General features: G+C 39.1%; 1 protein-coding gene across 1 annotated transcript in view; it reads right to left on the reverse strand.

The window, feature by feature from the left end:
- The window catches only part of LOC120523066 (cholecystokinin receptor-like), a 193241-nt gene extending 176009 nt beyond the window's left edge, over positions 1 to 17232 (reverse strand). The window contains exon 1 of the mRNA XM_039744024.1: positions 16664 to 17232. Within this exon, the coding sequence (XP_039599958.1) occupies positions 16664 to 16811 (148 nt within the window). The 5' untranslated portion in view covers positions 16812 to 17232. The remainder of the gene's footprint in view (positions 1 to 16663) is intronic.
- Between the last annotated feature and the right edge of the window lie 490 nt (positions 17233 to 17722).

The raw sequence follows: 17722 nt of genomic DNA on the forward strand, positions 1-17722 counted from the left end.
CATCCCATGAATGTTGTTATAATATATAAAGGTCTCACCAATAAATGCAGCAGCTCACTGCTCAAATGGTGTGAGCCCCAGAATTCTGCCAGCTCCTCCAGTGGTGTTGACACTCAGATGGTAGGCTGTGACTCACCTTTTTATATTGACTTTGATATCTGACCACTCCTTTATTAAGGCACTGCGTGATTTTCTGAACTATTCAGTGCCTCCACCACACTGTGCCACTCCATCAATTTCCTTTTGTTGCTTAACCCACTGCTAAAGCCATCAAATAGCACATTTTTATTTGCCTTCACTTTACTGAGCAGGGCCTCCATTTCACATTTGCTGAAATTCTTTTTTTTTTTTACACGTTTTTGCCATTGTCTTTTAACAAAACACTGAATGGAAGGGATAATTATATTGATTCGCATATTTAAATAGTCAAAATTCGGAGAGGAATTGGGGTGGGACTATAGATGCGTGCAAAACTGTAGAATTTTGCTTATTCACAGTTTTATGCATCTGATTTTTTTTTGTGCATTCACAAATTTCTAGTTTTGTCCATATGCAATATTTTAGTGTGAATTCTACACAACGACTTTTACATGAGGCCCCTGGTATTCAATGAGTGTTTGAGCTTCAAGGAAATGTGTGTGTTTGGGCTGCTATAAGCAGAAATCTCACAACCATTTTGTAAACCCCATATATCCATCAACAGTGTCATTGCTGTATGACTAAATGCAGAATTTAAAGTAACATGCTTTTTACACAATTCCTTTTGTGTGAGTTTCATTTTTGAATCTCATATTTAAATAAATCATTTGCTATCATTTCTTTTTGAAGGACTACTATCATGCAGGTATATGTTGCTCTGTAGTCTTTCAAGATGCAGACATTGTTACTGTACTTTTTATGCCCTTCTCTAGCTTACAGCATTACTTGAAAAACCAGTCAGAAATTCTAAGTGCTGCTAATCACCTTTTTTTTACCAACATATAGCCCAAAACAAGAGATAAGTGAGAGTCATGGATTCTTCCTGCCTTAAAAATAACCAATTACTTTTGTGTAATAGGTCAAAATGCCAAGCCATTATCTGCCTGCACTTGATGTTTTTATCTTGATGCTCTATTCATATAAACTGTTCTTGTACAGTAATTCCTCTTCTTCTACTGCCTAACTAATAAGCTTGCTGATCCTGTCTAAAATATCATAATGAAGTGTACCTTACTCACCTTTCTCTCATCAGCCACTCCAGGACAGCCAAGCTTGGCCCCCTGATTTATAACTTGTATTTGTAATGCTAACCCACTTCTCTCTGCCCCCTGATTAATTTATTATAGCAGCCCTACTGTATGTGTATTCCACATTTTCATATTCCACATCAATCTCTTAAGTCATGCAAACTACTGATTTTGCCTAAGGGTACTCCACTTAAACCATCTCTGAAATCCTATATCTTTAGTTTTTCCAGAAGATTAATTGTTTTAGGCATCAAAACTTTCAAAAAACCTCCAGACATTTATAGGAGCAAAGCAAATCATGTTATGAATTAAAACCATGAGACATCAAATGTTTAGAAAAATTCATTTTTTATGTAAAATATTTTATTTTTTGTATCTCTTTATTACTGCTTTCATGGTCACACATATATTTCTATAGCTTATACCTTAGAAATCTTTTTTTTTTCTTCTTTCCTTTTCTCAGGATAAAGCTTGTTTTTGAGTGGGTTAAAAAATGGGAATCCCATGGTAGTTTGTGTAAATAAAAGTAAAATGCTTCATATTCTATGTGCTACATGTGTGTATAAGCACTAGCTTCTTAAACTGACTTTCTCTTACACCGACAGGACACAGAATACATTACATTCATGATATTACAGTTCCCTGAACAATTTAAATACTAAGATGTATACTTGATATCATGTTCATGATGAAATGAATTAAAGCATGTATTAAACATGGGTCCACAGTGAAGCAATGGTAGTGATGAGCTGGCACCCCTTCCAGAGATGGTTCCTGCCTCCTGCAAGATGCTTTCTGCGCCATGTGCGACCCTCGATGAAATAATTTATTCCAGCAGTACTGTCTCTTTCAAACATACTAACCAATTCCTGTCCTTCCTTTTCTTTCTCCAAGTAACCAATCACCACAGATTCACCTGTAAGCTTAGAATGCCGATACTTCAAACCTTAAAGAAAACTGAAATATCTTCGTAGTACATGTTTAATTATGCTAGTCCCAGCAAGCATACAGCACGAGGCAGGAACAATCCCTGAATGGGGCGCCAGTTCATCGCTGCCGTTGTCCACTGTGTCCACATGTTTAATAACAGTATACATTATTTAAATGAAGTTAAAAATGTATCTGTTTAATGTAATATATATATATATATATATACTCAGCAAAAAAAGAAATGTTCCTTGTTCCAGGACTGTGTATTTCAACAATAATGTTTTAAAAATCCAAATAACTTTACAGATCTTCATTGTAAAGGGTTTAAACAATGTTTTCCATGCATGTTCAATTAACCATAATCAATTAATTAACATGCACCTGTGGAATGGTCGTTAAGACCTTAACAGCTTACAGAAAGTAGGCATTTAAGGTCACAGTTCTAAAAACGCAGGACACTAAAGAGACTTGTCTACCGACTGTGAAAAACACCCAAAGATGCCCAGGGTCCCTGCTCATCTGCGTGAACGTGCATTAGGCATGCTGCAGGGAGGCATGAGGACTGCTGATGTGGCTAGGGCAATAAATTGCCATGTCCGCACTGTGAGATGCTTAAGACAGCGCTACAGGGAGACAGGAAGGACAGCTGATCATCCTCGCAATGGAAGAGCCCGGATCTCAATCCCATTGAGCACGTCTGGGACCTGTTGGATCGCAGGGTGAGGGCTAGGGCCATTCCCCCCAGAAATGTTCAGAAACTTGCAGGTGCCTTGGTGGAAGAGTGGGGTAACATCTCACAGCAAGAACTGACAAATCTGGTCCAGTCCATGAGGAGGAGATGCACTGCAGTACTTCAAGCAGCTGGTGGCCACACCAGATACTGACTGGTACTTTTGAATTTGAGCCTCCCTTCATTCAGGGACACATTGTGAAACATTTTTAGTTTATGTCTTATGGTGTTGACTCTTTTAGTCTTCATACAAATATTTACACATTAAGTTTACTGAAAGTAAAAACAGTTGAAAGTCAGAAGACGTTGCTTTTTTTGCTGAGTATATATACTTTACTGCATTTCATCTGAAAAATGATATCAAGAGCTCCAAGAAGATAGCGCCTTGAAATCTAAATCAACTAAGAAGCCAGTTGTCATCATCTGTAAATACGCGCTCACTTCTATTCAATTGAATTGAATTCCTTTATTGTTATTGTATGGTACAATGAGATTCAATATGTAAATCCTCCATAAACTTATTTTCCTATAAAATGGTAGAACAAAAACAACAACAATAATAATACTAATACAATAAAAAAACAATGAAAACTATACAATATGAAAGCATAAGTGGTTCAGGTTGTGCAATATTACAAATGTAATGCAAGTTTACAGTGAGGTAACTGTACTTATAAGTACAAACAGTTCTACCGGGAGCACTTGATGGACTGATTGAGTATGTTTTGTGACGGATGGCCGGGTCCCATGCCCAGCCGGGATGCCCCTTTGACACTGGATCCGGGGGAGCAGCCATGGAATGCACACTACAGTACGTCCTCCAGAATGCGTGGTGGCAGCTCTCCTGGGTTCCATTGGGGCCACAGGTGTGGGACTTCAGAGCTCAGCCCTGTTGGGCTCCGTGGCCACCACCCGAAGGAGCTGCACGGCTTAACAAGCCCAAGTGAGCTGGAATGCAGCCACACTCAGAAATGCAGCTTGAAGTAGGTCAACGAGCACCTAGAGCGCTTCCAGGGGTGCTATAAGAGGAGCCTGCAGCGACTACTCTAGGCGTCAGAGCCGGGAGGACGACGAAGACGAAGAAGCTGCCTGGGAGTGGTGGAGGAATGAATATATTTGTGCTTTTTGTTTTCGATTCACTTTGGGTGTGTTTGTGCGGGACTGTGCTGAGCCGGTGGAACACGGGGAAGATGTGCCCCACGGCTGAAGAAAAACAAACACACTTTTTCTTTGATTTTTACACGTGCCTCCTGTTGTCAATCTGTGTCAGATCGCATGCCTATATAGCTCCTTTCACAGTTTAGAGCTCTTGGGATGAAACTGTTTCTGAACTGTGAGGTTTGTTTAGGAAAGGCTCTGAAGTGTTGCTGACTGGAAGAAGTTCAAATAGACTCTGCGCATGACAGAGGCAGCATGTGCTAGAAGTTATACCCCGAGAATTTTCTCAGCTTTTGACAAAATCTGCAGTAGAGCTTTCCAATCAGCTGCTGTAGAGCTGTGATTCCACACTTAGATACATTGGGTTAAAATACTGAGTGGTGCACTGAGAGTAACAAAGCTAAAGCAGCTATAGTATTTGGAATAGTTTGACTATTCCTTGCACCATTATATGGTTACAGGTTGATTACAATCAGATGCCTTAAACTAAAAAACGATATGCAGTTAATGTCAGTGTATTTGGTAAAACTGTGTTAGGGATGTAAATCTAAAAAATAAATCAAAGCCACCCAGGAACAGTAGCACTGCTTTGATGCTGGGTGCCACCGGTTTGCAAAACCGAGCTGAAAACTTGTGTACATTATGGTTTGAGCTGATGTGAGAATTCGCAAGGCTTTATGCCAAGTATAGTTTTTATACATCGTGATGTGAGCATGGAAACGGGTGTATGCAATATTTTTGTGTGTATGCATCGTTTATACATGAGACCACAGGGGAAGTGGTAGAAGAGAATAGAGAAGTCACATTTCTGTCTCTTTCGCCCAGTTTGGAAGTTGCTGACCCTAAGAAGAAACAATGAACTCAAACTAATGTGCCAATCTCTCTGCCTGTATCGAAACCTACCAGTCCATCAAAGGGGAAAAGATTCCCCTTTTCCATTTCATCCAGTCCATAAATGAATGGAAGCAAGACTATAAGCTTCATTTAACACTACATGCACCATTTACCATGCAGATGAGCGTTTGGTTTTTACATTTTTTATTATTTTATGAGTATACATATCATGCTCTTGTACTTCCTTTACTTTTCCTAAATAGTTGCACTGGAAATGCCCAGTTTGTTATAATTCTACAAATCTGTTCATAAAAATATTGATATTTTTATGTTTTCTAAACACAAAAGATGCTCCTCCTACTACTTTGTACCCAGATGTGAGTCACTGCCTTTTTCCACTGGCTCACATTGGTTATATTTGCATATCCTTTTCACCTCGAAAAACCTTCCCCTTCTTCTGTTATGGATATTATTGAACATTGCTGCCCAAGTATTAATTGTTATTTGTTTTCTGCTGACTAGACAATTATCATCAGAAAATATCAGACTTATAATCACATTTTTTGCTACATATGATAAAAAGATCATACAAAAACTTGAAAAACTGCCACCAGTCTAGCTATTTCAGTTACCACCAGTCTAGCTATTTCAGTTACAAACTTACCTGGAATGGCATCACAATATTTTTCACAAAACCAGGAGTGCAGTGGTGAAAGTGGCAGATCCAACACAGTATAAAAAATTATGAAAATACACAGCTGGTTGCTTCTGTGACATAACATGTTAAGTTACACACCAAGAGTATACTGTGGCTAAAATTGGGAGAAGTGACACAATGTGGAATTTAACTGTATGTGAGGCATCTTTTATATAAAAAATGCACATTAAATCACATACTGAAACAACGGTGTGATAGATATGTACTCAAATCATATGACAATTTTTTCTAAAGGGTGCCTTATACATATTTAAAGCTTGGTACTATATCAGACGCTTTGCACACCTGAGTTCAGATTTTGTTTTCCTTAAATATTACCTCATAGAACACTCAACACTTTGCCACTATATCAGATGCTTCTCATACTATTGTATCAAAAAAATGTCATGTGTTATAAGCCAAGAACATAATCATTAATTAACAGTTATTCTCCATGAAATGTTGATGCTCTTTCAGCTTTGGATAGCTTTAATATTCTATACACTATTTCTTATTAGAAAAAAGATGTGAATCTATAACTTTCGGAGAGTTGGGTTGATGGTCGAAAAGATAACATAGTGACATGTGGGAAAAACACACACACAAAAAAATAACTTCAAAAATCCATGCGGACTGCTGATACTGCAATCAGTCAGGATTTCGCTTGCTGTTTAAATGCATATATACCATAAAATAAGTGAGACTTGATGTAAATATTAAACTGTTCACAAAGAAAAATATTAGCTTCTACTTCATTCGTTATTTTGTTTCCCAAGCAGATGGGAAATAATTATTTTACTTTTCACAAATAAATAATTGGTTTTATGCCATACAGGAGCATGGTTATGGAAATGTTATTTTAATTGAAACCATATGCTAACAATTTAATTGAAAAAATATTCAAGCAAGTAGTTGATATCACAAGTTAAGATTTCTTTGGTTTTAGTGGCAGGAAATAGGTATGCACTCATCAGAATGCTGAGATGACAGGCAATAAATGAGAATAAAAGAAAAAGAAGTCACTTGGCGTAGTGTCAGAGGCTATAATATATAAAAACTGCATGGTCTTCCCAGTGTTAAATTGCAGCAGTCATTACTATCATCAGTCATCCACTAAATATATATAATACCTTGTCAGATTTTAAACAATATTTGTAAAGAATAGTTAATCGTAGTGCAAACCACGCACTAGAGCGCAAGCAGTATATAACTAAGATTACAGAAAATTTATTAAACCCAAACATGCTTCAACAGTCATTAGAAGTAACACAGCCTGAATGAATCTCAGATCATCTTGCAATGCTTTAAGCCTAAACTCCATCTTTCCGCAATATAATGTACAACAGCCTGTTTGACTAATGTTAGGTAGATTGCCCAGAGGGGACTGGGCGGTCTCTTGGTCTGGAACCCCTACAGATTTAAATTTTCTGCAGCCTTTGGAGTTTTTTTTTGTTTTTTCTGTCCACCCTGGCCATCGGACCTTACTCTTATTCTATGTTAATTAATGTTGACTTATGTTTATTTTTTATTGTGTCTTCTATTTTTCTATTCATTTTGTAAAGCACTTTGAGCTACATTTTTTTTGTATGAATATGTGCTATATAAATAAATGTTGATTGATTGATTGAACAGCCTGACTCAGATTAAAACTGTCCCCCCTTCATGGTGCAAAGAAACTGGGACCTGCAAGAATTAAAAGAGGTGGTGCAGGAATTGCTCAACCAGTTCATGACAATGGAGAAACAATTAGATGAAATATACAGTATAAGCCAAATACTGCAGAATGGATTCAGGTCCTTAGAAGGAAAGCTCATTTCAGGCTGAAATGATGTGAGAGTGCAATGGACAGAGTCTCTGGGACAACAGCGGGTTGATAGTGGCCAGTTCAGTGTTCATTGTAGAGTTATGAGCACAAATAAAAGCAAAATATATCAGCCCTCTAATGCCCAGTGAACTTGTTTTGGCAAGACTTGATGGTCCGCCTGTGCCTTTGCATTTCAGTTACCAATAAGGGAGTGAAGGTTGCATCAGAACAGCACATCTCCCTTGCACTGACCACCACCATTACATGCTTGTATGCTGCCTTGATTGTTCATGTTTGTCTCAAAAACAGCAAAAATCTCTGCTGTCCTGGGTTCCTCTTGGATTACAGTATTCAAAATCTTTTTAGTGTATTGCATGATTTTTTGGACTTTATTATGATGAAGTCTGACTCTTGGACTTTTCAGCTGCTGTTGTCAGAAAAAGAGACTATTTGCCTAACGAACTGTTATATCTCAGCAAAACTGGCTGGAGCAGTATTTCTCTTTTTACAACAATCGCTTTTCTTCTGGAGTGGTTTTACCACATATCCTCATTACTAAATCCTCTCGTTTTCAGTGGCATAATGTGAGACAATGGCTAATAGCATGTCCAGAAGGGGAGGATTGGGAGTATGTGGGACCTAGATCTGTTAAGAAAATAGCAGTAGAAAGTTGTACCTGTAACCCGATCCGTTCTGTCATTTATCTTTCACTTCTCCACCTAAACCCATGCTGTTTACCCTTAAATTTTTTTAGTTAGATTTGCTCCACTCATCTCTCTGGGTACAAGGGAAATAATATTTTGTCTGAATAGCTCATGTTGAACCCTTGGTCATTTTCCCAAAGTCATCCTTCCGTTTAAATTGTGCACAATTTCTTATTTCATTTGAGGCTGGGATTGATATTACAATTGTTTATGCTGATTTAGTTAAGTGGGGTGCCATTATTCTGATCCAATACTCTCCTATTCTTCCAGTTAGAAAGCATATGATTCATGACGAGTCATTCAGGACCTCCGTGGAGTCAATACTGCTATACACCCTAGGACTCCTATAGTCTCGAAACCTTCCACTATTCTCTGTACTGTCCCGGCCACGGCTATGTGGCTTTCAGTTACTGATCTTGTGAATGCTTTCTTTTCAATTACTGTACACCCTGAGTCTCAGTTCTGGTTCGCATTCACTTTTAAAGGGAAGCATTGGACCTGAACTGTGATGCCGCAGGGATATACAGAGGCTCTGTGTGCGTGCATGTGATTGTGTGTGCATGTGTGTGTGTGTTCGTGTGTGTATGGATAAGAATTAGAAAAGATAAAAAATTGAAAGGTTATTGGCCAAAGGGGGGTGGTGTCCTGATGTAATATGTAGATGAGTTGCTTTTATGTTCTGAGGCTCAGGAATAATGCGAAGAAGACACAAAGGCTTTGTTGGTCTTCCTAGCGGAAATCGGGCACAAAGTGTTCGGAAAAAGTTGCAACGGGTTGAAAGAAAATGAAATACCTGAGTCATGATTTGACTTCAGGGGAATGTGCACAGTCTGCAAGACGGCAAGTTATGTCTGTTCTTGGAATGTTATGATATTGATATTGCCGGCAATGGGTTAAAAAAGATTTTTTTTTTGCTGAAAAGCACAGCCACTCCAAGATTTAGCGACCTTTTCTAATTTGGTTTTGACTGATAAAATTTCATGAATGGAGCAGGCTGAGAAGGCTTTAACTGATATAAACTAAATTTTGATGTCTGCGTCTGCGTTAAGAGTTTTGGACTACGGTAGTCTCGTCCTTTCACCCTGTTTGTGGACGAGAAAGGGGGGTGTATGACTGCAGTATTAACTCAACAACAAGGAAATAGACAATGACCGGTCACATACTATTCTAAAAAAATTAACACATAAAACTGGATCCAGTGGCGCTACAATCCCGGCCTGTTTGAAAGCAGCTGATGCAATAACAGAGGCCATATTAGCATGCTCAGATGTTGTTTTCATGAGTTTATTAACTGTTAAGGTACCACATGCTGTACATTCCATCTTAGTACAGACAAAAACATCTCATTTGACAGGTGCGCTTGCGGTAGTGAAGTGTCAAGCTCACACAGGGAAGACGAATCCAGAAAGTAAGGGAAATGCGCAAGCACACATGTGGGCAAAGAAAGCCGCCCAGGATCCTACTTCACCACTAACTTCTTCATTTCTATTACAGAAGGAGGAACAAGAGTCACACAAGGATGCAGTACTATCTCTACGAACTGTAGCAACGGAAAAGGAGATAAAGACGTTGCAGAAAGAGGGATCAGATAAAGCTCTGAAAGGAATTTAGATCCATCCATTAACTAAACATCCTTTTTTCCCAAAAGCTTTCTTTCTAGGAATTGCAAAGGCTGTGCATGGTTTGGCCCACCCTTCCAGAAGACGCAATGATGGTACAGGTGCAACAATACTGTCACGGCTGAGGTTTTTCTAACTTTGCTGATCAGTTCTGTAAGAGGTCTACATTATGGCAAAGATTTAATGTAGGAAAAGGCTTGCAGGTTTGCGTAGTGCCTTACAGATAGAGTGCATGAACAAGTGAGGGAAACATGGTGAACTACCTCACTACTGTAAGGGCAATACACTATTAAAATGTGCTCTGTACCCTGTCAAATGTCACTATTGAAAGATGCTCAACTCTAAATCCAGCTACCTACTTCCCACTGAGGGAGAGGGGGAACCACATAACTGCCAGGATGAGATAACAAAGGTCCTGAAACCTAGTCCGGACCTCCAGGAAACTCTACTAAAAACAGGAAAAATTCTTTATGTGGACAGCTGTTCCTTGGACAACAGAACACTTCTCCACCTGTTACGAAGTGGTCAAAGGAGACTACTTACTTGAAGCAAATCGAATCACTTCTAGTTTAAGTGCACAAGCAGCTGAGCTAATAGCTCTCACTCGAGCTTGCCAGTTGTCTGAAAGGAAGGTCATAACCATTTACACAGATTCCAGATCTGCCTTTGGAGTCTTCCATGATCATGGGGAATTATGGAAATTAAGGGGATTCAAAACTAGTACTGGTAAGCCCATAGAACACCAGAAATTTGTGGAATCCCTTCTTGAAGCTATAACAGAACCATCAAAACTGGTAATACTTAAATTCCAAGTAAACAAAACCCAAACAAAACCCAGTCAGCCAAGGAAATGAACTGGCTGACCATTTTGCTAAACAGGCCGCCTGTAATAACACACCAGTCTCTTTATTCCAACAGAAGGATGACAAAGACTCTGATAATCAAATTATTTCTTTACAGAGTGCTATCACTGACTGAGAAAGGATAAAGTGGTCCCGAGAAGGATCCCTCTCTGCTGGGGTCTGGACCCATAAGCAAACTAACAAACCTTTCCTCCCAAAGGCTTCTTTTCCAGGAATGACAAATTCTCACACGGCCTGGATCATGCAGGAAAAGACACTATGACTCAGGATGTCGAGCGGCATTGGGAAACCACAGGTTTCTCTACATATGCTGAGCAATTCTGCTGACGATGCGCACTATGCCAAAGGTTTAATGTAGGTAAAGGTATTCAGGTAAGCCCCACCGTCAATCCTAACCCAATGGGTCCCTTTGAACACCTCCAAATGGATTTCATTGAGTTAACACCGTCTAAAGGCTACCGTTATTGCTTGGTAGTTGTCAATGTGTTCTCCCGATGGGTGGAAGTTTTCTCTAAACATGCAGATGCAAAACTGTGGCTAAAGCTTTAATAAAAGAAATCATTCCAAGATGTGGAATATCACAGAAACTGCATACTGATAACGGAACCCACTTTGTGAATTCTGTAATAAATGAGCTGACTACTTGGCTTCAGATAAATGTGCATCATTACTGCAAATACCATCCCCAATGTGGAGGTATTGTAGAAAGGTGCAATGGTACCCTAAAATCAAACTTGGCAAAAATCTGTGAGCAGACAAACTTAACCTGGCCAGATGCTCTACCCCTGGCCTTGATGGGGTTGAGAGGAAGAACACATCGGCAGTTGGGACTGTCACCATTTGAAATTTTAACTGGACGCCCCATACACGTTGGCATGGTTATCGGAAATGTTACTCTGCATACTGTGAAAAATGATCTTCTCTCTAGTCTTGCAGGTCTCCAAGCCTCCCTGAAGGAAGTCCACAAACAGGTTAACCAGGCTTGGCGGACCAGTCCCCCACTGTTGAAGTTCCAGATTCCCCTTGGAACCTGGATACTGGTCAGAGACACCCGAAGGAAACATTGGCATCAACCTAGCTGGAGGGGAACCATTCCAGGTACTGCTATCTGCACCCCACATGCCGTGATGGTTGAAGGACTCTTTTCTTGAATGCACATCTCTCACTGTAAAAAGTGGACTGAATCATTAAGCTGTTGCTATTTTTGGACTTTTTATGTTGGGACTCTGTCAAGGGATTATTCCCTTTGTTTTAGGGGATAATCTGTGATATAAGCGGTTGAAGGTTACTGTTACAAAATTAAGAATAGATTCTTGTTATGCATGTGCCACTGCTAAACCCAATCTTCTAGTTGTATCCCTTCCCAATAATCTACCCATGCTTTAGCTGGCCTTACCTCCCTATCTATCTAATTAGCAGAACACTCAGGAACACCTGACTTTTTTTTTTTTTTTAACTCTTCCAAAGATTGGTTCAGTTCTCATAACTGTCCTTATTTCTCTGGCAGTTTTCATTTTCTTGGGTTGCTGTCTAATCCCGTGCATCTGAGCCCTTCTACAAAGGTTTATTAATGCTTCCATTACTAAGGCTTATCTCCTCAGTGCTGACCCTGACTCCCAGTACAAACCTTTTCTTCCATCCCCAACCCTTTCCTCAACTCTGATGATGCAGAAGTCTTATTATTAATGTGCACATTTTATGTGCAAAGGGGGGAACTGAGGAAGAGAAAACATTATTATTTAACTCACAGATATCAAGGACTGTGTTTTGAGTTGATCATGCTGCAGAGAGCTATATGATTTGGGCTGTGTGCACAGCATTAAGGGACTAACTTTTATCATTTATGAGGAAAGGCTGACCTCTGATACTATCAGAAGACCCTGTGAAGAATGTAAGATCTTTATGGACTATAAGAATGTTTAAATTGATTCTAAGTGTGTATAATTAGAAGGGTGTATTCCTTAAGAATGCAAATGGCTGTTTTTTTCATGTTTTAGGACATTCCAGTATATCATAAATTAAGATTTAACCTAAGCTATGTATAACCTCAGAATGAACTGTTAGGGTTTTTTTTTCTTTTCTAGGATATAAAAGAGAGAACGGGTTTACTTTAGATATTCTGCCAATATCCAAATCAGTTGACTGAGTTGGAAAGAGACAGTCTCACATTCTCTCTACTCACCAAGAATTAAGAATAAAGAAATTATTTTTACTTTAATTGGGTTTAAGTTTTTCCATTGTTTTCCAACTTCAGCGCTCACACCATCCTTCCAACATAAGTTTAAAGCTGATTGGCTAAAGGTAAATGACTGTCCTGGTGCAACAACTCTGACATTGTTCCAGGAGAAACAGAAACCCAACAACATTAGATCGTCTGATATAACCGCACCCTCTGACCACTCTGTCTCTATTTTTCTCTGTCTTTGTTTCTTTCATTTTTCTCCGCAGCAATTGCACTCCATCTCTAGGTCTCTCTTCTCACTCATCCAACAATGATCAAAAACTATACATTGCAAGCGCAGCTTTATTCAGCCACTGATGTCATCTTTGGGAAATGGGTGGAAGCGCATGCAATATGCTAACAATATGAAAAAACAATAGTAGACCAACATGACAGCTCATACTAAAATATCTAAATACCAAGACTTAAAACTATCAATTAGACTAGCCATTACAGTTATAGACATTGAAATACTTCAGCTGTATAGGGTAAATTAAAGTGAATTCAATTATTCAATAATCATGTAACATAAAATAAAATGCAATGTACTTTTTAGACAACAAGATTAATAAACATGTTTTGCTTAGGGACATCGATCTTTGCATCTTTGTCTAGTGTCTAACTTATTTACATATAAAATTTAAAGCTTCTTAGAATAATGGTAAAGTGTTTCTCTCTGCTGCCTCATTGACTTACAGTCCTTACAGTTATAATTTCAGCCCAGAAAGAAATTGTATGGGTTTCACACATTTCCTACATGTTTCTTCCCACATGGTAAAAAACATGTAGATTAAGTAAGTTAGCAACTCCAAACTGGAATTGTGTGGATAACTGTGTGGTGGGTGTATGAATTTGCCCTGTGCAGTGGACTAGTGACTGATTTGGGAGAGATGGCCTCTAACACTGAGCAGTTCTGCATTGCAATAAAACCGGGTTTCAAAATAAAGGAATGAATGAGTTTTAGGTATCACTCAAAAACATCATTTGGTGGATTTGAATAATAATATTAACTTTATTTATTCATCATCTTCTGGTTATTTTTACTGCTGCCATTAGTAAGAATTTGTAGGTTTGGGAAATAACATTGGCTCACTACTTTTAAACTAAGTTTCTTGAGGGCTCAGAAAAATGGGTAAAGCATCCATTGATATACAGTAAATGTTATTCAGGATGTAAAAATGAATTTATATAGAATTTAAAGGTAAAGGAAAACTGCATGAAAAATAGGTAAAAAAAACAAAACTATAAAAGATACTACAAAATATTCAGTAGTTGTTTTCTTTGCATTTATGAAGTGGCATATCAGCATCAAAGACATAAACGTTATGCAATCCTTTAAATTCATTGTTTTGTGCTGCACGTATTGTCCACATATGGGAATTGTAGATCTGTCTACCTTTTGACCCTGCACTTTATTCTCTCTTTCTAGAGTCACAACAAGCTGAAGCTGCAAGGGGCACAAAGAAAGTAATTAGAAAAATATTTTATCAACTACAATATCTCATTATAACCTACCAAAACAAATGTAAAATATTATGAGGATTAGCAAAGAAACTCATGATGATAATAGAAAATCTTGCTACTACTTATGCTAAACTGATAAAGGAAACTTTGCTTTTAAAAACAGTGTCCTGTGTTAATGAAGAAGCAATATAAACTACATAAAACGTAAAATATTAAGTACACCAAAGCTATTAGTAATAATAATAATCATAACTATTATTATTTCCTATTATAATTAACCACATCATTTTTACACAAAAATCTACCATATGCAGGTGTGGTGAAGTGGCAATGCTAAATTGTTCCCAGTATGTGTGTTTACGTGTTCTACCTGCAATGGGTTGATGCTCATTTTAGAGATTGTTCCTGCCTCAAAGATCGCTGGGAATTTCCCACGACCCTGCTCTGGATAAGTGGCTACGGAAAATGGATCATCAGTATGCCTTTATCAACCTATCCAATTCAATATGCATCCGATATTATTAATTTCCTTTTGAGAACGCGTAATAAATGAATAGTATTAATACCATGTATAACTTATTAAGTGGCCTAAGGTTTGTTTTGGTTTGTACTTTTATTCTCGAACTCAATTCACACTTCATGAAAAAAACTGTTTCATTTACACAGTAACAATACTAGTGTTACATTTCCATTTTTTAAAGGTTTACTTTAGCACTATAAAAGTTAATTAACACCATCGATTAGTATACCGGGGCGGCACGGTGGCGCAGTGGTAGCGCTGCTGCCTCGCAGTTAGGAGACCCGGGTTCGCTTCCCGGGTCCTCCCTGCGTGGAGTTTGCATGTTCTCCCCGTGTCTGCATGGGTTTCCTCCGGGCACTCTGGTTTCCTCCCACAATCCAAAGACATGCAGGTTAGGTGGATTGGCGATTCTGAATTGGGCTTGGTGTGTGGGTGTGGGTGTGTTTGTGTGTGTCCTGTGGTGGGTTGGCACCCTGCTCAGGATTGGTTCCTGCCTTGTGCCCTGTGTTGGCTGGGATTGGCTCCAGCAGACCCCCGTGACCCTGTATTCGGATTCAGCGGGTTAGAAAATGGATGGATGGATTAGTATACCGTTCTTTTCAAGCGCTGTAGGCTCTCCTGTTTGTCAAAAGTATTTCACATGGATTGTCCGTTCATTTTTTAACGAATTCCTGGGCACATGGAGCCTCAGAAAGGTTGGAATCAACCCAGACTGGTGGCTGGCGTCCTACCCAGGTGTTGTTTTCCCCTTGTGCCCTATGGTTGCTTGGATGGGCTCCAGCTTACTAGACACCCTAAGCGGGTTATTATTAGGTTTTAATTAGATTAATTTGTAATTAGATTTCTTAAATATTAAAAGAGAACCCGGAGAAAATAAATGTTATACAAGTTAAGTCTGGAGAAAGCTGTTCTTGCCCGCGGGATTCAAACCCTCACCGCACCGCTAGAACCATAAGGTAGCAGTGCTAACCTCTACACCACCCAGGAGCGATTCATCACCTTCAACATTTTTCAACTTTTAAATATTAATTTTCAGTCCCAATTATAGACTCGACGTCATTCAACATTCGCAGCCTATTTTGTTAGACGGTGCATTCGCGGCCACAAACGGACTCACTTACACCTGCACATATTAAAACTCCCCGTTTAACCAAACGTGCGTATTTGTGGGATGTGTACCTGGACGAAACCTCGCACAAGAATAAAAAGAGCGTATAAACGAATTCTTATTACTGTTATTAATAGTAATCGCAGTAGAACTACTAATGATATTGTAATTATACTAAATCATTCCTATTTGTAACGTTTTTGATACATGTTTACAATTCAAATAAAATTTGGGTAACGGTTTCTTTACGATCATTAGATGTGTTTTAATGGACGAATCGCTGGAAAATATAAAGCATATACATTTTCATGATATAAAATAAACAATATAGGAAAAACAGAAAACACAAATCTGTGGCCGTTAGTTAGCCTCGCGGTGGCGCCGTGGTTAAAGACAACGTTGCTGCTCCCTGCTTTCGATTTCTGCCTGATGTCTTTACGTTTTCACCGGTCTGCGTCGGTTTTCCCGGTTGCTCAGATGTTTTCCCCATATCCAGTAGATGAACATGTTTGTTTTTTATCGCCGCAAAATTGTGCCGTCGTGATTATGGGAGGGCGTGCGTATTGTGCCAATTATCACGGGGCAGCATGTCGCCGTCCCGTCCAGGGTTTGCTCACACCTTGCCACCGTTCTCCGTGGCCCTGTATTGCAGATAAAAATCAAATGGAAGGATGGGGACGGGTACGAAAATTGCTACAGTGATAATGTCAAGTTCGGTTTTCGTTACAAAACAAATACCTAAATATGCACATATTAACAAATGGCGAATTTTATTGGAATCTTACCTTTCGTGCGTTGCGAAGCAATTTCTCGAGGCCAGGATCCATTCCCACACGTAAGGTTGTTCAGGGAGAAGGAGATATTGGATGTATAGTTAGAGGAAAAGTTGCTTTGCATCATGTTGCACTCCGACAAAGTCGTCACTTCCATCATGCACAAAAGACGTGGGGACAAGGAACTTTACTAAACTCACGGAGAGGAAGGAGCACTGAGTAATTGTGTGCCTGCACTTTCTGTGCTAAACACTTGTTTTAAAGTATCTAATATACTTTGAAGTGACTACAATAATGACATCAGAGGATATGTTTAGTTGCCAAAAAGTGTGTTATTAAAGTCCTTGTTAACATTGTACTATTTTAAGTTCGGAGACTGGACCACACTTGAGCCGTGTCACTGTTCTATTACTGTTTTCTTACGTGCTGTATACCATCCAGTGTGTTCCTCAGCCGGCAAGATCTTTATGCCTTGGGGCAATAGGATGCTTCTTTCCGATTGTAAAAAAGATTGTCCGTTTCAAACCGAATGCCTTGTAGAGGTGCCGAGCTCTGCAGACTTGATGAGAGTGATGATTCGAAGCTCCCATCTGCTACTCACATTCTTTCTGATCAGAAGCGCTCGTCTGGGTGAACGAATAGGAGAAGGGGGCGATTCTGCTTGCGTTCGCGGCAAGCAAGTTTGCGCTAAGATGCGAGTCAACAGCGCCCTCTCGTGCTGAAGAGACTGCGCTACTGCTCTCTTCGCTCACGTAGGTAAAACATTAACATTGGATATTAATAAAACCACACTTACGTTAGCATACTTTACATCCTAGGTTAATACACTGATGCTTCCTACTCCTTCTACGGATTCCAAGATAACTGGATTAAACTGTAACTGTTGACTACATTGATTTAGTGTATAGTGTTTTCTCCCAAATATGTTTTGTAAATAGAATTTTGCATGACATATACCTGCACAGTATTTTGACGGCAAGAAACTTTTTTTAATCACCAAACACTCCATGGAACAGCAGTTCATTACTCAATTTCAGGAAGTAAGCAACCTAATTTGGGTATGTGAAGGGA

This window comes from Polypterus senegalus, chromosome 2 (genome assembly GCF_016835505.1).
Source record: "Polypterus senegalus isolate Bchr_013 chromosome 2, ASM1683550v1, whole genome shotgun sequence".
Taxonomy (NCBI): Eukaryota; Metazoa; Chordata; class Cladistia; order Polypteriformes; family Polypteridae; genus Polypterus; species Polypterus senegalus.